The sequence below is a fragment of the Acanthopagrus latus genome, chromosome 8 (assembly GCF_904848185.1).
Source record: "Acanthopagrus latus isolate v.2019 chromosome 8, fAcaLat1.1, whole genome shotgun sequence".
Taxonomy (NCBI): Eukaryota; Metazoa; Chordata; class Actinopteri; order Spariformes; family Sparidae; genus Acanthopagrus; species Acanthopagrus latus.
Window position 1 is genome coordinate 5,455,869 of NC_051046.1, and position 22,110 is coordinate 5,477,978.

General features: G+C 41.5%; 2 protein-coding genes across 3 annotated transcripts; both read left to right on the forward strand.

Annotated features, from left to right (window-relative positions):
* The first annotated feature begins 878 nt into the window (after positions 1-878).
* Positions 879-2,925, forward strand: gdpgp1 (GDP-D-glucose phosphorylase 1). Of its 2 annotated transcripts, none has more exons than XM_037108239.1 (2): positions 879-1,013; positions 1,616-2,925. In XM_037108239.1, the coding sequence occupies exon 2, from the start codon at positions 1,627-1,629 to the stop codon at positions 2,677-2,679; it is 1,053 nt and encodes a 350-aa protein (XP_036964134.1). In that variant the 5' UTR covers positions 879-1,013; positions 1,616-1,626; the 3' UTR covers positions 2,680-2,925. The 2 variants fall into 2 exon arrangements, with proteins under 2 accessions (XP_036964134.1, XP_036964135.1); XM_037108240.1 differs by having other exon boundaries at positions 1,619-2,925.
* A 2,889-nt stretch (positions 2,926-5,814) lies between these two features.
* rhcgb (Rh family, C glycoprotein b) lies at positions 5,815-14,560 on the forward strand. Its single transcript, XM_037108238.1, has 11 exons — positions 5,815-6,049; positions 8,420-8,612; positions 9,173-9,323; positions 9,857-10,004; positions 10,100-10,266; positions 10,455-10,592; positions 10,832-10,968; positions 11,123-11,247; positions 11,391-11,464; positions 12,047-12,114; positions 13,572-14,560. Exons 1-11 carry the CDS (start codon positions 5,827-5,829, stop codon positions 13,609-13,611), a joined length of 1,464 nt encoding a protein of 487 aa, XP_036964133.1. The 5' UTR covers positions 5,815-5,826; the 3' UTR covers positions 13,612-14,560.
* Positions 14,561-22,110: the final 7,550 nt, after the last annotated feature.

The following is a 22,110-nucleotide window of genomic DNA, read 5'->3' on the forward strand; positions in this document are numbered from 1 at the left end:
CTAGTTACAAGGGGTTTACCCATGACTTAACAATATAGATAGCCTCTAAATACCTTTGTGGGTGTGTCCACCAGGGGGGTTGGTTTATATAGCAGCACATATTTAGTGAACAAGTGCATTTCTTAACAAGTGGTACAAATAGGTTAATGCTATGAAATCAAATCAGAAATAGTGTAGGACTCACAAGTTATACCTCAAATGCAACTCCAAGTGGTGAACATGAAAAAGATAAAAAGAACAGTGGTTAAAGTAAAATACATAATGTATAATAGAGTAAAACTATCAGATAAAGATCTCTCATGAGTATTTTGTAACTGTATCAATGGCTCCCATTTAACTTGATTATGTAAGGGATGCTTTTGATGATTTGTCCGATATCTGATACTAATGGTGCCACTTTATAAGAACCGTAATCATACATGGTAAAGTTAAAATTGTTTACGTTTTAGTGGAGGGCTGTTTCTATCTTAATGAATGATGAAATGCTTTGTAAACTATTTATGAAGCAATGTAAAAGTTTATTAACATCAGTTGCAAATTCCTCCATCGCAGTAATGTTTACAGATGACCTACACAGTATTTAATAATCATTTACAGAGTTTTATAAAACATCAGTTTCCAGGTTACTATATTGCTTCATGAATGGTTTATTAGATGTTTTATTATTTATTGAGAGTGAAATAACTTGTTCATTTATTGTTGATGGTTATTATAATGCGTCACTTCACCATCAAAAGACAAATGTAAATAAGTAAAACTGTATTCAAAATGAAAGGAGACTAACAATAACATAAATGTACACATTTTTTTTATTTAATGCGGTACTGAGAGATTATGTGAATTCATCCCTAGAAACATTTATTCTGAAAAACTGATGCCGGAAATGCACTAATAAACAGCCACGAGGAAGAGCGCCTGTAACCGGAAGCTAGCCGGCGTAGCAAACCGGTGGAGAAACTAGTCACCGGTTAACAAATGTGGCCGCCAGTTGAACCCTTTAAAAGATCATTACGGTTAGTTGAACCTCTGTAAGATTTTTAACCTGCATTTTATCTTAAGACGTCACTTTGACACGCTGGGGTTGAAATAAAACGAAGAACAAGCTTCACTATCAACGAATGAACGAGCTAACGTTACGTGTCATTAGCAAACAACCATGATAAAAATCCTTTTTTTTAGTTAGAAATAAAAGGGGAGGGAGAGAGAGAGAGAGAGAGAGAGAGAGTAAACTTGTTTGTATCAGTGTATCTAGACTGGTTGCACTGTGTGATGAAGAGCCTTTCCAGATTTCAGATGTCATCATACAGCAGCTGAAAGTATATGATATGTTAATTATTCAGTTACTGAGGTACATTAACTGGCAGCGATGTAGATGATTAATTGGTAGTTTAATATTTAAGGTGTAGGTTTTGAAATGTGAATGTTTCCTTGTCTTGATTATGATCCTGAACATTTCTAGTATTTGATATTTAACCATTGCACAGACAAAATAATAATTATAATTCCTAACATTGACCTATAACTGTTATTTGCATTTGCATGTGACCAGGGCTCTGTGTGATGATGCCTAAATGACCCAGCCTGTCCTAACATTTTACGCCTCACTGTTCACCAGCAGGTCCAACCATGCCGCTCCAGTTTGTGTACAGCAACCAGGACTTTGTTGAGGATCTGTGTCGTGGGATGGCCTCAAAACCATCGAAGTTTGACACAACCATCAGGACCGGCTGGACGGACAGGATGGACAGGGGGCTATTTCGCTACAATCTTGGTGACCTACAAACGCGGATCCTGCCGGGCCCACTTAGCTATTTGGCCCAGCTGAATGTTCAAAGAGGAACGCAGAGAAGAAAGCCTCAGGAGATACTGAGAATTCAGCAGGAATTCGACGCCAAGCAGTTTAATTTTAACAAAATCAGTCCAGAGGAAATCATATGTGAGATGATAAAGGACTCTGAGGGACGGGATGATTCCTGCAGGATGGTTGTGCTGGTCAACGTCAGCCCTTTGGAGTTTGGACATTGTCTCTTTGTTCCAGATCCATCACACTGTTTCCCACAAATCCTGACAACGTTCATCATCCAGGTCGGTATTGAATCTGTGCTCCTGAGCTCCGATCCTGGCTATCGAGTGGGGTTCAACAGTCTTGGAGCGTTTGCGTCCGTCAATCACTTACACATGCACGGGTATTACCTGGACCACGAGCTCAAGATAGAATCTGCGCCGGTCAAGCCGTTGGTTCCTGGACAAGGGTTTTATCGCTTGTTGGACTTTCCTGGAGGCTTTATGTTTTACACAGAATCAGAGAGTGTGGAGAAAATATCCAGAGCCATCTGTAAAGTAACAGACCGTCTTGTGGCCGGTAATATTGCTCACAACCTGTACATGACTAGAGGATGTCCTCCCTGCGATCACATACAGAATGAGGAGGATCGCCTTTCAAGAAGAGGCGTTCGTATTGCTGTATGGCCCAGATTGTCGTCCTTCGGTGCCAAGGAAGAGTCTGCTTTCAACGTTGCTCTGTGTGAGCTGGCTGGACATTTACCGTTCAAGAACAAGAAAGACTATGAGCAAGCTACAGAGAAAGATGTGATAGATATCACCCAGAGGTATCTTCTCCCCGATGCAGAGTTTCAGACATTAGAAGAAGAGCTTACTGGTCATTTGATGGACTCATAATGTATCAGCTGGGAGTGTCTTGATATTCTGACTGTATCTGTTAAAATAAAGATCTGAAACATGTTTAGTTTTTTGCTATAATAAAAAAAATGAGGGCGTATCTTCACACTGCAAGACTGAATGTTCACAATTACACTGGAAGTGCACAAGAACACCTGATCAATGAGGATGTATTTAATGGACCTAATTGAAATGTTGTATTTAAAGTGGTTGCAAATAAAATGCCAACTTTTTTTAAAATCTAAATACATAGAAGTTTTGTGTTTTTTACTCATTGTTAGTGCACTGGGCGGCTTCCAGGTGTGAGTGAATGTACCTGCCGGTTCGGGCATTCCAGATAAAGCGAGCCAAGACAATAAATAAAGGATAGCTGAAGAACAAGAACAAAAGGTCATGGTTTTTATTTGTTTATGTCAAAGAAATAGAAACAACCCTTATTCTAAAGACAGTATGAGAAACATTAACTGCTTCCACGAGGCTGTACAGTGGCGCTCAGGTGAAGGCGGCATCAAGGCTACGCTACGCATCATCCCTGAAGGGCACATCATCTGCCAGAATTACATCACCAGGGCAGCAGCGTTAAGTCGAGCAGTAAGATCAGTGAGCATAGGTAGCTGCTCACTTATTTATTTTAATGAGGTTCCTCATACGTGAGCAAGCAGCCGGTGCATTGATCTATATGTTTAGATGAGGATATGCTCAGGTGTTCCAGGATATATGGAGCACAAACATACATGCTACAGCTCATGATGAATTCACTTTGTAGCACTTGTAAAAATCAATTTTGACACATCTAGGCAAACTGCGTTAAGGGCTGGATGCAAGTTTTAAGTAAAAAATAGTTTAAAAATCTTGGTTTTATCTTTTCAGACTTTGTTCAAAGAGTCACCCACATAATTCGGTCAAACTGCCGGGCTTGTTGTAGTGTGTTCATTAGCAGGGCAGCCCTGCATGGAAGTGTTTAATGACCACAAATATGAATCTTGCCATGTCTGTTGAGTAAATAATGGGAACTCTGCTCTGATTACTCAGTGATGCTGCATCATGCTCACAAATTCTATATGTGCAAAATGTGTTTTTAATACACATAATGACAATTTGAATCTAAATAAGATATTTTTTAATCATTTATCCCTTTTGGTTCCTGAGTCCTGGGGGTCAACTTAAAGAAGCCCAAATAGGCGCAGTAGAGTCTGCCATGAGGTGTACTGACGTCACTTTACATATTTTTTTTGTTCTAAGTTTCAGATTAATCAGAGAGGGAGTGACTACATACACATTTGCATAATGTAGATATGTATGGGAAAAGGCAAGGGTTTTTATACATTTCTTAATTTGATTGTTTTGGTGGGACGGGGTAAATTTATTCCTCAACAATAACCATTTTATTGGACATGAGGCAGTTTTTCCACTTGTCGTCACAGTTTCACAGGATAAAGGGAAACATGCACATGACATTTATGAGCTGCTGTACTGCTTGAAGGCTGTACATGAGTTTCACTTTGCCGACATAACAAACAGGTACAGGACAGGCAGGGCTGGATCATTCTTTACTATTTACATTTGGCTTTCCCTGTGTGCACATCCGTTTTATGTTCCATTGTCAGTGTTACCTAATGCGAAATGAGTTGAAGATCAAGATCAAGATAGTTGTGACCAGACTATTCACACACAGGCTCCAGTTTACACATTAAATCAGTGAACAACATTGTGAGAAATACACTTATTGACACAACATAATTTATGCCACTTTCATGCTTGAAGCTAGAGCTAGCACCTAATTACCTGGTTAAAAACTGGAAATGGAGAAACAGCTAGTCCGACTCTGATATGGCAGAAATGACATTTGACACCAACTCATGAGTAAAATCTCACATTGTCATCCCTGAAAGAATCGTTGTTGGTTTCATACTTTAATATTTTTTTTAAGCTAAGCTAACCAGCTGCTCTCTCCAGCGACATATTTAACTTACTGTACAGACATAAGAGTGATATCAAGCATCTTTCTCGAAAGTTTGAAATATTCCTTTAAAGGTGACCACGCTCTCCCATATGAAACCCGTCTGTGGATGAAACGCAGTGGTTTGCACGATTTTATCACGTTGTGCATCTTAATTTGCTGAATCAAATCTGTTAGCCGGTCTTGAGTCACACAGAACTGACACGTCAACAGCAACACATCCAAATTCTCACAACATACTAAAGAGACAGTTATTCCAGTTAAACTGTTCCAGTTTTAACACTTTACACTTGTGTTTTCTCAATTCTTTGAGCACTCAAATGCAAGAAAATGCTTAAATATGATGAAAATTATCATACAGTTATTTATTATACAATTCCCCTACGGTAAAATAAAACTCGACTTAATTAAAACAAAAAAGAACTGAATCCTTGTCTCAACCTTGAACCCTGCAGCTTTGATGGTTGACTAAGACAAACCTGTCGTGCATCTTTGTGATGGGGCCCAGCTTGGTTACATATTATTTACAGTTGATGCCTCACAGAACCAGCCCCGCACCGAGTGGATGAGAATGTCCCCACCCTGCCTGCAGGCTGATATTTACTACACGGAGAAGCTTCACATATACAAAAATATCCATTTATCTTTCTCTGTCGTGTGGTGTTATAATTGTAGGGCCTCAGCAGATTAGTATAGCAGGTACAGTATAATAGCAGAGTATTTCCAGGATGTCATCTTTCTCCTGTTTGATCAGGATTGGAAACACGTGTCGTCTGTCCTTTATCACAGAACCAGGATATTAGTTAGATAAACAGGAGATTTCTACATTGTTGCAATTTTTCATTATTTTGTATGATGATTGATACCCAAAAGTGACGTAAAGTGCTTGGCAACAAAATGTTAATCATTTTAAAAGAATCATGGCTTAAATAATGGAGCTTTTCTCTAACTTTAGATGTATCCACACCTGACAGGTGGGTCTAGTTCAGGTGCAGGGAGTGACTGTGGGAGGGTCATCACTCACGTTAAAGCAAACACCCACTTCTGCTCATCTTCACTCGTGCTCAGGATGCTCAGGATCTTTGTAGTTATCACTTTTGCGCAAGACAGCTCCCTTGAATAGTTCACTCAATACATCTTTCTTTTTAAAAACAAAGCTACAAAAAGGTCCAGATTAACCAGAGGCGATGGGCTGCGTTCAAAGCTTCAGAGAACTGTGTGACCGTCAAAAAAATACTAATGTTCGCCTGAGTCTTCCAGCAGTTTGCATCGTGTGGCAAACGGCCATGATCATCCTGTTCGGGGTTTTTATCCGTTACAATGAAGAATCGGACACACACTGGATAGAGCACCGAAAAGCTAACAATATATCAAGTGACATTGAGAACGACTTCTACTTCAGATACCCAAGTAAGTGATTTCAATTACAATTTCTAGTTTATTTTCCAAATATCAGATATCTCATTCATTGCATTTATTTTGATAATTTCCTAAACTAGAAATCCTTTAATCTTTACACGCTTTTTACTACACACTAAACATCAATATCTGTATACATTAACATTTAATTATCTGTTTGTTTGTTTTTTCTATTTGTTTTTGGCTGCACATTTGCTGTTTTCCTGGTAGTAAAATATGTTTCTACTTGAGGTACCATGTTGATAGTTCTTAAGACTGTGTTGATCACATTATTCCTGCATCGCTGACAAGGACACCCACATTTCCCCGGGGACTTTGACTCCTCTCCGGCTTCTCTTTTCACTTGAACTGAAGGTGACAAGTCAACACTTATCTCGTCATATGGATAAATAATAATTTTTGGTCATAGAAAAGAGGTTACCTGCCACTTCAGGTGGGGTTAATTTGGATATTGTATGGGTGTGGTTGAACTGTACACTTCCCCCGACGAGCTCACGGTGCCGGTGTCATGCTATCGTGCAGTTACGGTGTTGGATGTCAGATGATAAATGTACGTCCTGACACAGTCTGTTTGTCACGGGACCAAAGTCACGGCACCTTGTTTTTCCAATCGCCCCCTCCTCCTCCCCATCAGTGTTGGCAGCCTGAAATGTCTGAACCCTCTCCTTGTTTGTCAGACTATAAAAAAAAAAACGTGACGTGATAAAGGGCTGTTGTTTTGTGGCAAATTCTTCTATGCAAACTATAATGTTTCTCAATACAGTGGGAACCTATTGTGCCCTGAGGTGTGTCGGGCGGCCACAGTGCTCTGTTGTAAATGATACTGGCTGGTTTATGCTGATACCCACATACTGTTGTTTGCTTGGTTATTGAAAATATTTACTGCCTCACAAAGAAAAGCCACCTGTTCCAGAAATGCTTTCATTTTCCAACAATAGCTCAGTTTCCCCTCGTTTGATGTACTATATGTGTGTTAATAATGGTTATAATTATCATTGTGGAGCTTGAGGGCTCATTGCTGAACTCAGAAACAGCTGCTTGATTTAGAAACTCTCAACACAAGCTCTTTTTTTCCAAAGCCTTCAACCTCATCTCAAGGACTCCCTCCTGGTTGTCTGTCATCACTGAGGCATACTTCATTTTTCTCCTTGTAGTGTTTTGTTTATTGTTAGAGGCTTCATACACCTATAGTTCTGTACCATTGTATAAATGTATATGCACATTTAATTCAAAAGCAATCTATAACTATTTAAAAACTCTTGTGTCTTCATTTCAAAATGTTGTTTCAAATATATTTTTAGTTCCTGAAAGCAGGCACCATAAAGGTCTAGTTTGTAATATTAGTTTATTGTTGAGTATTTTCCCCAACGTGCCAAATATCAGCTCTTTGGGTTAGTGGCTGGCCAGCGTCTGTATCAAACAAATTGGGAATGAGACCCAACGATCTCAATACTGATTCAGAATGAAACTGTAAATACATTGTGTCCTTGAGTCATCCTCACGTGATTTCCCCTTCTTACCCAATAATGCCCTCATGTGACCGTGCAGGTGGCCTGTTGTGAAAGCAAACCATCTATACACACATACATATAGATGATGTATACAGTATAACTGGCATGTCATTGATGTACGTAATAGTGCTTATGTAACAAGATAACGGGTGATCATAGCCGTGATTGCTGATCCAATGGGATTGAATTATGATTTCAAAATATATACGGCATCATCATTTGTCATTTGTTTTACATATAATGTATTTTTTTTCCTTTCAAATTGGAAAACTTATACCAGAAAAGCAGAGTGATGTAGCAGTCAGAAGCCAATATTGTATATTGATCGTCTCATAGAGGAAAACATCTCAACAAGAGCAGCAGCAGCTCCCAGAGTCTGCTGGGGCCCCCGAGGCTAAAATAATCCAATAATCCAACCAGCTGTCATCAGCATAATGTTATAAATACCGTTACACCAACAAGAAATATATATACGAGACGCCTAGATTTGAAAAATGTATAATTCCTAATGAGATTTAAAACTAGGACAATAAGAAAATAGGTGGGAATGACATGGTGGGGCCCTCTTAGGGAGGTTTTCTGCTAAGATGTCATTGCACATCGTCTGTGATTTTCTTAAAGGGGGAAGAGTTTCTAATCACTGCAGCTACCACATTTTGAGACATTTCTCAGGGTAACGTTGCTGCTTTTTCCCGATTCTCCCGCTCTCCTGTAAGGGGTCCCACAGAGGGGGGGTGGAGGTGGCAGCAATGCTCTGTATGTTGCCTTTGTGGGAGGTTTAATGGGGTTTATAGCTGTCGTTGCAAAATGTGCCAATACAAGCGGTCATCTTTATCTCTCCTTTCTTCAGGTTTTCAGGATGTCCACGTGATGATCTTCGTCGGATTTGGCTTCCTGATGACGTTCCTGAAGCGGTACAGCTTCGGTGCTGTCGGTTTCAACTTCCTCATCGCAGCCTTCGGCCTCCAGTGGGCGCTGCTGATGCAAGGCTGGTTCCACTCCCTGGACTACACGGATGGAAAGATCAAAATAGGAATTGAAAAGTAAATTAATTGGGAAAAAAAAAACCCTTTTAATTTTCAATGAAAGTAACAAACAATAGAAAGTCATGGCTCAGTTGATGACTGCAGGGTTTAGGGACATTTTCTTGGGAATCGTGACAGACAGGAATCTGTTTCTGTACCCGCATGGCTTCACACACAGATGCACAGTGAGGCAGATAAACCTGTCTGACTGACACAATCCCATAAAGATAATTTAGATGTTTATGGACTCAGTGGTTAGATGGTAAACAGACACTATGAGGGGAAGTGATTATACTGCTGAAGGGCTGCCAAGTCACTGTGTGTGTGTCAACAGATACAACAGGCATGTATGTCATGATTCCTGTGAGTGTGTGTGTATGTGTGTGTGTGTGTGTGTGTGTGTCAGAGAAATGAACCTGAGAGTCATTGTGACTCAGACTCAAGTGGACTCAAGTCACTTAATGACTCATGACTTGACTTTAGACGTGGTGACTCGAAGGCCTGAACTCTATTTATTTCATGTTTGATTATGGATTTGCTTCCTTGCCTGACATCTGATTTTTCTTTTCCTTCCTCAGCCTGATCAACGCTGACTTCTGTGTGGCCGGATGCTTAATCGCCTACGGGGCGGTGCTGGGTAAAGTCAGTCCGGTCCAGCTGATGGTTATGACTCTGTTTGGGATCACGTTGTTTGCTGTGGAGGAATATATTATCCTGAACCTCATTCATGTAAGTTGAAATAATTTCATTTCAGTTTTGATATAACTCATTCATATATATTTCAGATGCACACCAAACACACCAACTACAGTGGAAATGTGGTTTGTCCATGTGCCCAAACTGAGCTGTTAACTCTGTAACCCCACAGTTTGACACTGACTCACTACAGAAGGTTTGGGATGTGAACAACTTAGGTTAGACTTCCGAGTGTGAAGGGAAAATGGGGCGAAAACACAAAACAGCTGTTGATTATACTGGATATTGACCAAAAACATCATAGTCATTTTTTAAAAAATGTCAGCAGAGAAACTAAAGCATGTTTTGCACCAAAAATGGGTTGTAACATGTCAATTATTCATTAGTTTTCAGTACAATATTTAGAAGATTAATAAAACTGAGAAAAAAATAAAATCAGATAATATTGAGACTTCTTCAGCAGTAAGCTATCATTTCAAACCAACAACCTGACAAACGCCTCAGATCTGTAGCTAATGTATCTGTTGCTGCTTCTGCTACTAATGTTAATGTGTTCCTACCTGAAGGCCAGAGATGCTGGAGGCTCCATGGTGATCCACACATTTGGAGGTTATTACGGTCTTTCCATCTCGTGGATGCTCTATCGGCCGAACCTGGACCAGAGCAGTCGCCTGCAGGGCTCCTGCTACCACTCGGATGTCTTTGCAATGATTGGTGGGTAATGTTTTTGTTTTTTGTTTGTTTGTTTTCCACACAGCAGGGTTTTAAGGTTTCTTACCCCATGATCTCCCATCCAACTTTCTCATCAGGCACCCTCTTCCTGTGGATGTTCTGGCCCAGCTTCAACTCAGCCATCACAGACCACGGGGACGGGCAGCACAGAGCCGTCATCAACACCTACCTGGCTTTGGCCGCGACTGTGCTCACCACTGTGGCCATCTCGAGCCTCTTCCAGAAGCACGGCAAACTAGACATGGTAACGACATGCTTCAGATCAGTCACAAACACTCGCATCAGACATTTCAGATAAAAGATCTGGGTGTAGATGGGGTGTATACTCTGTTTTACCTGATACAGTGAACACATCATTCACTAACATTAGTCAAACTGATACTCAGGTTTCTTCCGTGACCGATGCATTTGATTCTGCATGTGTTTTATCAGGTTCACATCCAGAACTCCACTCTTGCCGGAGGCGTCGCAGTGGGAACTGCTGCAGAGTTCATGCTGATGCCTTATGGGTCTCTGATCGTTGGCTTCTGCTGTGGTACCATCTCCACACTGGGATATATCTACCTCACGGTATGGTATTGGTTGGTTTATTGTGTTATAGCTATGATGAGATAAACAGCTGTCAGGTTTTCCAGGAACTAAGCTACAAAAATGCAGCAATTTAAATGAAAATTCAAAACAATCTGACTCCCCTGCAGAACAAAATATTGTCCGATTCCCCTTTTTGTCTAATTAATACATTTTTTACTTGCTATCTGTATTTGTCTTCTAAGCTGTTAAGATCTTTTCAACTGTTACGTCTCTCTCAGCCGTTCATGGAGAAGTACCTGAAGATCCAGGACACATGTGGAATCCATAACCTGCATGCCATGCCGGGGGTCATAGGTGGAATTGTGGGGGCCATTACTGCCGCAGCCGCAACAGAGTCAGTCTACGGCAAGGAAGGGTGAGTGGAAACCTGCAGCCAGAAGTCAGAGCGGCTTTAACTTTGTTGGATTAAGTCGGTAAAAGGTTGTCGACCAGTAAACGTATCTGAAAAAGGAGGCAGTCTTTTTTGTTTTTGCTCTGAAGTAACAGTAACCTTGTTTTTTCTATTAAAGGCTGATCAACACCTTCGACTTTGAGGGTGCTTTCAAAGACATGGTGCCCATGCGGCAGGGTGGCCACCAGGCTGCAGGCCTCTGCGTGGCTATCTGCTTTGGTGTAGGCGGAGGCATCCTAGTCGGTAAGGAGTAACTGCTGCATCCACGTTTCAGTTCTTACAACCATGTGACTGAATATATACAGTACATATGCAAACACTGCGTTTGAATAAGATGGGTGTTTCCAGACACTGTAGTTTAAATAATGTCTTTGTATTCCCTGCAGGCTGTATCTTAAGGTTACCTATCTGGGGAGACGCAGCAGATGACAACTGTTTTGATGACGAGCCGTACTGGGAGGTGAGAGACGAGTCTTTACAGCTCTGAAGAGGTTTTTGCACACAAAAAACCCCCAAAGTATCTTCAGTTTTTAAGATCACATACGTTGAGTGATTTTTTTCCCATTGTTGGACAAACACAGCCTTGTTAAAATTGTGATTTGCTGAGCTGAGTTTGGAAACATATTTTTTCCTTTGATTAATCAACAGCACATCAGCTGCTCTGCTGAGTGGAGACTTTTCACATTTGTCTCATACAATTTGATCTGACGAGAAGATTCAGGTCAGGCTGTGATGCATTACGAGAAACACTGTATAGACGTATTGTGTCTGACTTTGATTTACAGGAAAGATACACTCTCAGTTTGTTATGCTTTTCTTTCTCAGTGACATTATACCTCCTTGCGTTGCTGATCCCGTGGTTGTGTTTACACTCACTGAATGATCCACCGTCATTCTGCCTCCTCTATTTACAAAGACACACCTCACCATCATTTTCCACCTGGTGACATTATCAAGTGCTCGTAGCTTCATACTTCTCGTTGATGATGTGTGTTATTACACGTCTTCTGGCTCATTTTGTTAAAACTCTTATCGTTTGCAGCTACCTGATGATGAAGAGAGCGTCCCACCGATCCTTCAGTACAACAACCACATGCGGAACAAAGATGTGTAAGTTGTCCTTTTAGTTTATCTGACAACAGTGCTTTCTGGTCATGCACATGTGCCATTCTCACACCAAACAACCGATGCAGGCATAGCGGCTGTGTTGCTGGGAAATGTGCTGCATTCACTGTCCTCTTGGTGGCAGCAGATCCAAACTTGCAGCGGCTACATGTGCTGGGAATATCTATTCACAGTAGGAACACACGTTTTTTCAGGATGCGGCTGTAGACAGCGTGGCGCCGCTGCTGGTCCCTGTCACTCAGTGTGGGACAGAGATTATGAAATGCTGACGCAGACTCTGCACGTGCTCTGTGCCTCCAGGTGAAGCTCACCTGGGCTGTTTGTTGATGGGGGGCGGTGGTGGTGGGGGGATGTTCAAAGCACATTGCAGCTCTTCAAAGTGACCTTGGAGGTGTGCAACAGAAGTCATGTTTATTGTGGAAATGGAACTGATACTATTTCTCTGCATCTCTGAGATCAGCCCAACTCCAAAACAAGGGCTGCTCGGGAGGCAGAGCTGGGAACTGGAGTGTTAGGAGACCGCCATGCGTGGGGATCTGTGCTGTCGCATCGTGTAGTCGTCACAGGGTTTGTTTCTTGAGACTGTCAGAAATGTATCCAGAGCAGGAGGACATGTGATGTTTAAACCCACTTTGTCACTTCCACCATATGCTTTCCTTCTTTTGGTGCAACTTTTAACACGTCTGCCACAGAGGGAACACATCTACAGCCCCTGTCCAGCAGTTGTTGTGCTCAGGAGCCCAGATTGTTCTTAAAGAAATGATTGATTTCAGTGTAAAATCTCCAAACCTTCAGTTGCTCAGACATACTGTGTTGTCTCTTCTTGAGAAAATTAAATATACAGACAGGACAGGATATCGTGATAGCGACCTTTTAATTTTTTAACTGGCAATATTTGTTTTATCATACTTTACAGACCTGCAGGCAGGATGAGTGTTTGTTGGTGTCTCATGAATTTAGAGGTTTTGTATGCTGTTTTATTAACGTAATATATAAAAACATACTATTTTTATGTATATACGAGTGTATTCTATCTCTTATCTTTTAATTATATTGTTTATTTCTTACTATTGTTATTGATTTTGTTATATTGCTGTCCTTTGGCTGCTGTGGAAAACAGATTTCCCCACTTGTGGGACAATAAAGGAATACTGATTCTGATACATAAGTTGTTTAAACTGTATATTTATAATTACACACAAATGTTTCTTTTATAAAAAAAGTACATATGTTATGTTATGTCATTGTAATATAATGTAATACAGCTTTCCATAAAAATGTGTTGGTGCAGGTCACGCCATAAATTACATTCGTCAAGGCTTGTAAATGAAAATATTTGATTTTATAATATTTACATGATAACTGTGAGCATTCTGAGGAAGAGTGTTTGTTTTTCACATATTATGTAATGTTTGTTTTTTTGTTTTTTTTTTCCTTTCCAGAGAGGATTCAAATTTCACCATGGAGGCCGTGAGGACTTGATCCTGGTGGCTCCCTGTTTTCTACACACGTGATCCGTTTGTTCCTTTTTATTCTCCTGCTGGACAAAAAAATATTCATCTCATGCAATTAATTGCCCGCCAATCAAAACCAGTTATTTTTTTCATACAGTAAATTAATTTGCCTAGAATCTAGCCTTGATATCTGTTTGTTCGTCTCAATTGAAAAATTAAATATGAGCAGAGTATTAGTTTTTTTCTGTTTTCTAATATATTTATTTTCAGATTAAATCGGTTAATATTCAATCAAATATTTATATAAATATTCTATTAAATATGTGACATCATCGTCGTTTATAGGTGGAGTGTTTTCCCTTGTTTCACAAATGAGAAAACTTTATCTTGTTTCACATAAAACAAGATATAATGGAGTTAAATATGGTATAAATCCATTATATGGCAACACGGTCCCTTTAGGCAGTTGAGGGCAAAATATTATAAAATGACATTTGCTTCAGACCCGGTTGAGTTGCACTGTGAAGATTTTCCGCTGGAGCTTTTTTTTACATCCTGTATTTTTCTTGATTTCACGTTTTCACGCTGTGTGTCACGTTGCCATTAGATGCATTAACACCAGAACTTTACTGATTATTTAGTGTGTCTTCATGGAGAACTTTTATATTGAGAGTTATGATTATGGACTTTTAATAATAAGAGCTGTGACTGAAGTTATGCTGTGACATTTAAAAAAAAAAAAAAAAAGGAAAAAAAAGGATGTTTATCAACACTTTACTTTAACCCTGCTCTCTGAGAATTCATGCACTTCATAAGGACTTGATAAATGGTTTGTAAGACACTATAATGTGTTAGTAAGAGCAAAAACACTTAGTTATAGTGCTGAGAAATACACTGAAACTACAAACAAGTGTTTTATAAACCACCTCTTCAATATTTAGATATTAATCATAAATGCTAAAAAAAAAAAAAAGGGTTTAAGTAAAGTGTTTTGCAAATATTTGTGTTGTGTTGAAAAGTTTTCTCATGGAATTTCAAAACTTAAAAAAGAATTATTAATAAAGCATCGTAAAACTTATCGATGGCGATATCGTGGTTTCTTTCTTGTGACAAATGCACTTGCTGTCAGTTGGACAAAAGCGTCTGCTGAATGCTCTAAATGTAAATATAAATGTAAACCATGAATTATGTTGCACCCACTGCATTTGAATTCAACAGACAAGGTATTTCAGCAACCACAATTATGGATTAGAACATGACGATTAACCAGTAAAGAGCTTTATCAGCGACGTGTTTTTCCTGGTTTTGTTTCCTCTCTCGTGGGGTCGGACTGACGGTGAAAGGTCACACCCTTATTGCTCTCTCGAGACACTCTGGTGACCAAAAACAAACTAGAGACGAGCCTCATCGTCGTGTCCTCGGGTCAGAGGGCGAGGTCACTGACAGGGCTGAAGACATATGCTGGAGTCAATAACATGAAACTGATACACGCGGTTCTTCTGGATTCACACTCTGATTACTGGTTCTGTTGGTTGGGTTAGAAATGTGAGACAGTGGATTAATCCACAGTTCAATAAATGGAACAAAATGTCTATTAATACTAAATGTGTCATTTCACGCCGTAGTTTATTTCTGTAATCCTTCTGTCCATCATTTGCTGATGTAATCACCGTGTGCGCCGTCGTCTGTCCACCTGGCTGCAGTGTTTGATTGGTCGAAGGCGGCGGCGGCGGCAGCAGCAGCAGCTCGGCAGCTCGTGGTGGGAGTGCGAATGATTCCCACACATGAGTAGCGGCGAGGAATCCATCTCCTCGTCCAGTCTCCTCGCTAACAAAGGCAGGCTTAGTGCTGTTTTCTTTTGTCATCAGTAACGTGTTTGAGTAAAGGAGGTAATGGTGCCACAAGTGCTCCAATTAAACGAGATGCAGCCCTGCTGGGAAGAAAGGCTCCCCCATTGCCCTCGATACCCCCTCCCAATACATACACACACACACACATATACACACATACAAACCGGGCCTCTTCTCATCCTACCCCCATGCAGTTCCCGCCCCAGCTCCACTCATGTTTATTCATCAGCCACTTAAAGGGCAAATGCAGAGGCCTGTTAAAACTAAATCAGACTTATTTATTAATGATACCGGGCCTTCCTGTCTGAGGTCAAGCGGGCCGAGCCTTGTGGCATCCTGGCAGCCATTTTGAAGAAGTCTGGACAGGTACTGTCCGTAGACGTGACGTCCAGTGGTGGTGGTGGTGGTGGTGGTGGGGGACTGTACAGGGGACAGCAGGGGAGCAGGAGAGTCGGGCGGGGGGTGGAACCGAGGGGCCACGGAGAAGGTGAGGCGGAAAAACTTCAGGAGGCAAGGGGGCATGAAAAGGGAGGGAGGGACAGGCAGAGAACGAGGCCTCACTTTCCATGCTGATGACTGACTGCCTGCCATCCGGGCTCAATCATGATCTTTGATTGACAGGTCGGAGGGGAGGGAGAGGGTGGGAAACAGGGTACGGGACGACGGCTTAGAAAGGGAGCTGCACAAAACATGCTCCCATACGGGGGGCTGCGGCGACGCTCATTAATGATAAAGAACATACCAGGAGAGGCATGTTTTCTCTGCGTGCCAGCGATGTTGTTTGTAGGTTGAGATTAGTTTGTAATCTTCTATACATGGACCGATGTTAAAAAAAAACGCAAAGAACACAAAGTACAACGTGGGAGGTCGCCTTTTTTTTTTTTTTTTTTTGGTTTTGTTTTGTTTTTTTGTTGTTGTTCTATTTTTCGCCGTTTATTCTCAGAAAACAACACGTAACAATACGTACGGCGTTGACTGTGTCGCCTCACAAGCGCATTCACGTGTTTGTTTTACAGATACGTGTCAGTCACCGCAGTAAAAACCCCAGCTGAATTCACTTTACAGTTACGAGGATTTACAGCAGTTAAGAGAGGCATTCAGGGATCCGTGTTCACACCCTTATAAAGAGAGCAATAAAATCCTCTTTTGAAAGCAACCACAAGTCCATAGAACTTGTTCATAAACTATTCAGGCTGTTACTCTCTTCTCTCTATACAGCTGCAGAGTCTCCTAAAGGTTACGCCTCAGCAGGTGCAACTGACTTTCCAGAACCTTGCTGACCGTTTAGATCTAGACCGTCTTTTGGATGCCCAATCTAACATCCCACCATCGGTCCTTGTTCTCATCGCCAGTTCGCTCCCAATCCAACTGGGGCCCTGCATCACATTTCAGAGATGAGACAAATAGACAATAGTTAATAGACGAATTCCTCGTAAGCTTTAGTCACATTTGAGTCATTTTTATCCTTCATGGTTTTTAGTCACAACAGCTCAAAACATTTTAGCCAACGAAACGTCATTGCATTTAAGTCACTATGTTTTCTGTGTTAGCCAACTCTGCCCCATGTATCACTGAAATGAATATATAATATTTGATAAGCATTTATTGTAACAAAAGATTTACTTTTCCTGGACAAGTTCTAACATGAATTGTTGAGGCCTGCATGTTTTATTCACAAGTTTCGAAGCTAGAAAACTGAGGTTAGAAAACACATAAATTAATATAATAACATAAATAAATCTCATTATTTTGACTGGTTTCAGCGTGGCTTGCTAGCAAATTTGCCACAACTTGACGCAGCCATCAGAGTTAGCTAACTTACCTTGTGTTAACTGCAGGGTGGTCCACCTTCAAGTGTCTCTCCAGGTTGGTTATACGTGGCCAAATCACAAGGAAGATATTTTACATTTAAGCATTTAAAGCAAGTTACAGCCTAATGTAAACTGTCAGACCCTTCCCTCCCAAGCTTTGAAGCTAGCAAGTTGACATTAGCAAACACATTAAGTCAGCCAACATTCAATCACCATTTTGCTACTGCAAACTAAAAACATGGTTTTGTGAGAAAAAGTGGCCGAACCAACATGGCTTGTGAGCAAATTTGCCACAAATTGACGCAGCCGAATCATTGACTTAACGTTAGCAAATTTGCATGCTGAGTTAGCATCAGGGTCTAGACTTAACTAACTCACTGTGGCGATAATAGCAGGGTGGTCCGCCTTCGAGCGTCTCTTGACGTTGGTTGTATTCGTCCTGCTTAATTTTTAGCCACACGGCATCTCTCCGTCTCCTCGTGATGTTGTGATTAACTGGCTGTAGGTTTATCACTGCAAAACTCCACAGCTTGACTGATTTTGGGTTAAAATATGTTTTTACACATAGTACAATCAAAACTAGCAGTTAGGGCTTATTTTGAGACAATTTTCACGTTGCTATTTCATTTTTATCTTGACCCGAAAACCTGTATTTGTATTTAACTAACTTATCAGCATGTGAATTCGTAGTACACAGATTCTTCAGATTTGAGACCCACTCAGTCACAGCAAGTAAGTAAGTACAGTGTTTAAGACAAATCTGAGGTACTTTACTTGAATACTACCATTTTATGCTACTTTATATACTTATATTACTGCATATCAGAAGGGAATATTGCACTTTTTACACACTACATTAAATAACATTAGTTAAAGAAGCTATATTGCTGCAGTGCTTTAACTCTTGATAGTTTAAATGTTCAGGTTGATTGTTGAGTCTCATTCCCATCTCGTCATATAAACCCCAGACCAACCTTTAGCGACAGCACAGGACGTGTTGGGAACAAGCCTCGACAATCTCATTGGACTTTTGAGTTCATTTTACTGAAACAAAACCTTGTGATCTTTCACATATGAAGGCTTTTAAATGCAGGACATCCCCTTGTGCTGGTTAACTTTGATATTGTGCAGCGGCACATGCACTTGAGCAACTGATCGGAGCACTTCTTCCACCTCTGTCCATCACTTTGTCCCCCTCTGTTTGCAACCTGCTGATGAACCTCCCAGCTCTGCCCAGCCCCAGGTATCCACAGGCCTCCCCACGCCACTGACCGTCCACAGAGGCTGCTTAAGTGTCCCTATCGGACCACAGCGGAGAGGAACAGCAGATTAACCATGATCCTATCCGCTCACCGCTAGCCCCTTCATACGCTCCGTTACACCAGCATTTAAAAGGAGGAGGGGACGCCATTCAGGCCCCTGATATGAATCCCAGACGTGGGGACAAGAACAGAGCTTTCACCCCCGTTTCACAGAAAAGACCCCTTTCTGGCACCCTCTAATTCTGGTTGCTACGGGCTTGTGGGTTCAATGGTGGACTCCCGTTGTGAGGGGACAAAGCCCCTCAGTCATCCGGCGATGGTTGCTAGGGGAGGCAGAATGTATGGGGAGGGACGGGCTGCCGTTGTCCCAGACGAAATGTCTCTCTTAAGGCGGCCGAGATCTGGTGATTGACAGGTGGCTACACGCTCCACTGCGGATCACCCGGGAGGTCTGGGGGGGCTTTATATCTGTGACCGTGTGTGTGTGTGTGTGTGTGTGTGTGTGGATATATGTGTGGATATGTGTGTGTGTGTCTATGGCAGGTTATGGTGGTTGACAGAGTGAACAGGAGGGGCTGAGGCCATTTCTGCTACTTTGAGAGTGGCACCGTTTATTACCTGTAGAGGGAGCTGCTTCAAGTTCAATCAGCTTGTAATAATGTAGTGTGCTCCTGTCACTGTGAGTCTGGCTGGCACAGTGGTGGAAGTGGTACTCCTGCTTAACTGATGTAAAGGCACCCAAAGGTGCTGCATCCAAAACCCCTCTTAAAGGAAAAGTCAGTCATTATCCCGTCACGATCGTTGCTGGTAGGAAGTTGTGAAGTTTTGTCGTCCACAAAACATTTCTGGAGCATTACAGCAAAACAGACGTGCAGCATTCTGCTAAACAACTGAAGATGATGGGGTCTTGTTTTAAATCAAGAAGAACAAATGAAAAAAAAAACATGATATGGATCCATGCAGCATAATCCAAGTGTCCAGAAGTCCCAGATAGATTTTAAAAGACTTTTTTTTTTCACCCCTGATGCACAGTCAAGCTTGTTTGTGCTTGATCTCAGCTGAGCGATAGTGAAGAAATGTTTTGTGGATTTCGAAACTTCACCCGACTTCATTTCAGCATGAGGCTGAGTGGGTGATGACTGGATTTTTTCATGTTTGGGTGAACTGACCCTTTAAGACACATAAAGTCACGGTCAATACGCAGCACGATGTGGAAACTCTGCAGTGACGTAGTTGTATCCAGCAGTTACACTCTGGAAAAGATAAATATTTTGATTTACATATTCTGTTGTAGATTATTATTTTTTATCATTTTAGAATTATTAAGAAGGTAATTGATTTTTTCTTTTTTCTGGAAAAACATCACCAGACACAAATTATAATTCCAAGCGCTGTAATCCTACGTTTTTATGTTGATCTTCACCGAAAAAGTACAGAAGCGTTTTCAGCGAAATGATGAGCAGCGTTTTCCTCATGCAGCCGGTCGTAGTGCATCTAGGTTCTTAACTTCTTTACATACGGCTGGAAGTTTAGTTGGCGGTTCCCAACACAGTGACTGGGCCCCTTGAAAGAGTCACACAATAAATCTGAGGGGTATAAATTTAATTAACGTGGCAGGAAAGAAGCAAAAACACAACAAAGCTTACAAGTTTTAGTGTTTCTCTAAACTCTGCTATTTTGTGAAATAATGAAATATTTTATGTCTTTTGGCCTCAGAAACCAGAGCAGTTAAGCGTGAAAATAACACTTCGGAGGAACTGCAAACAATTCATTGATCAGTTTTTTTTATACCTGAAAGTGTTGCAGACCTACTCGCAGACCAGTGTCCTAAATTCAGAATCACAAGACTTCAGTCTAAATGTTCTTGTTAAAATTGAGCGATTAATACATTCGTCAATAAATTGAAAGAGACAAAAATCTGAATCGGAAAAAAAAAAACCTAAAAACTGAAACCATGTATTTAAACAATTATAAAGCCTTTAATATGGTTATATTGTATATTGTCTTGTGTTTTTGTGCATCTTTGGAAATATATAGATGAACACTGAGATTAAGAATTGACAATAAATATACTGTAAATCGACATATACGTATATCTAGTTATATATGTGCGAGTACGACATTTTTTTTATCACAGTAAAAAGCAGAAATTGGAAGAAGTTTTGGTTATTGTCAGTTATAGTTTAAGCAAAAGAGGAGCTTCCCTGTCAGAGATAAAGATAAAAGCCTTTGTGTAAGTGAGACAGAGGGAGCAGATTAAACTAAGACTTCAATTAGAAGTTGAATTTAACGTCTGTGTGTTTTGTGTTTATCCGACAGATTAGTGATATTCAAATTCGCTCCTCTCTCCCTCCATCCTGGGAACCGTTTCCCCCGACAGTACTCTAGACATCAGCGGCCCCTGGTTCCCCCTCCAGGGCCACGGAGGTGAGTGGGAACAGACAGGGTAGGACGAGGGGATCTAAACACACGACATCGTCACCCCTTCAGATAGACGTCTGGGACTGTCTGGGTTCTTGCACTCCCAGACAGGGAGCCCTTACACCCGTCAGATGCTCCACACGCCCCGTCCCCGTCCCCGTCCCCATCCCCCTTCCCCTTGACCTTGACTCTCTGTCACCGTGGCCCTCCAGACAGTCTGGGGTCAAAGGCTAACACAGCAGCCACACATCAGACACGGTTCAGGTCCCTTGTGTCCATATGAATGCTGAATGGTAAATCAGACCAGAATCAGCCTGTCGGAATGTGGCTTTGAATTCCTGCAGAGATGGACCCAAAGACCTCGGAGAGGAGCCACTGTGACGACATGTGAAGGCGATTAAACAAAAGGTCGCATTTGTTGCTCGTTCTCTGTCTCGTCCTGCGGGAATATAGATTTAAAGTAAAGGAAGATGTAGTCCGAATTAATGTTTTGTTAAGATTTAAACAGCGGTTTCAAAATGCACATGTGTAATTTCACTTTATTCATGAGGAGAGGCAGCTTTCACCCTCGTTGAGTACCATTTTCTCCCTGCAGCCATGCTACATTTTACCTCTCACCTTTGACTGCTGATTCACAGCGGGCTCGGCCAATCACAGCCGAGCTGCCCGGCGTGTCACGGCAGATTTGTAGGGAGAAGGGAACGGCTGCATCCTCACGTGGCTTTTTGAAAAATGCCAACCCCTCGCAGTGTGAAGCGCTGATGAGCCTCCCTCCGAGTGAGCATGCGCACCGAGACGACTGTGTCTCCATGAAGGGCTCGACTCTCCTCCTCTCACACTCCATCACTCTGCTCATCCCCTCCTCCTCCTCCTCCTCCTCCTCCTCCTCCTCCTCCTCCTCCTCCTCCTCTTTGAAACAGACACACATTTCCGTTTTCTTTATCAGAACAAATACAAACGTATTTTCTACCTGCTCAGATGTGAATTTGTGAATCGGGCGAATTTCTCTGGCAGACATTTTACATTCCATGTGACGTTTCCTCTGATGGTGTGGGTGTAAAACCTATAATCTGAGGAGTGAGTGATCGGACGGGACAGCAGGGTCTTTTTATCTCGTGGTCAGAGAGCACATTGAAAAATCAGACCCACACAAAGCTTCTTTAGTCCGTTTAGTCTTCTACTG

Excerpts from the sequence above, each read along its gene's own strand:
- gdpgp1 (XM_037108239.1), top strand. The coding sequence starts at position 1,627 with ATGCCGCTCCAGTTTGTGTACAGCAACCAGGACTTTGTTGAGGATCTG.
- rhcgb (XM_037108238.1), top strand. The coding sequence starts at position 5,827 with ATGGGCTGCGTTCAAAGCTTCAGAGAACTGTGTGACCGTCAAAAAAAT. Across the intron at positions 9,324-9,856 it reads TTATCCTGAACCTCATTCAT|GCCAGAGATGCTGGAGGCTC; the intron begins GTAAGTTGAAAT and ends TCCTACCTGAAG. Across the intron at positions 10,267-10,454 it reads AGCACGGCAAACTAGACATG|GTTCACATCCAGAACTCCAC; the intron begins GTAACGACATGC and ends GTGTTTTATCAG.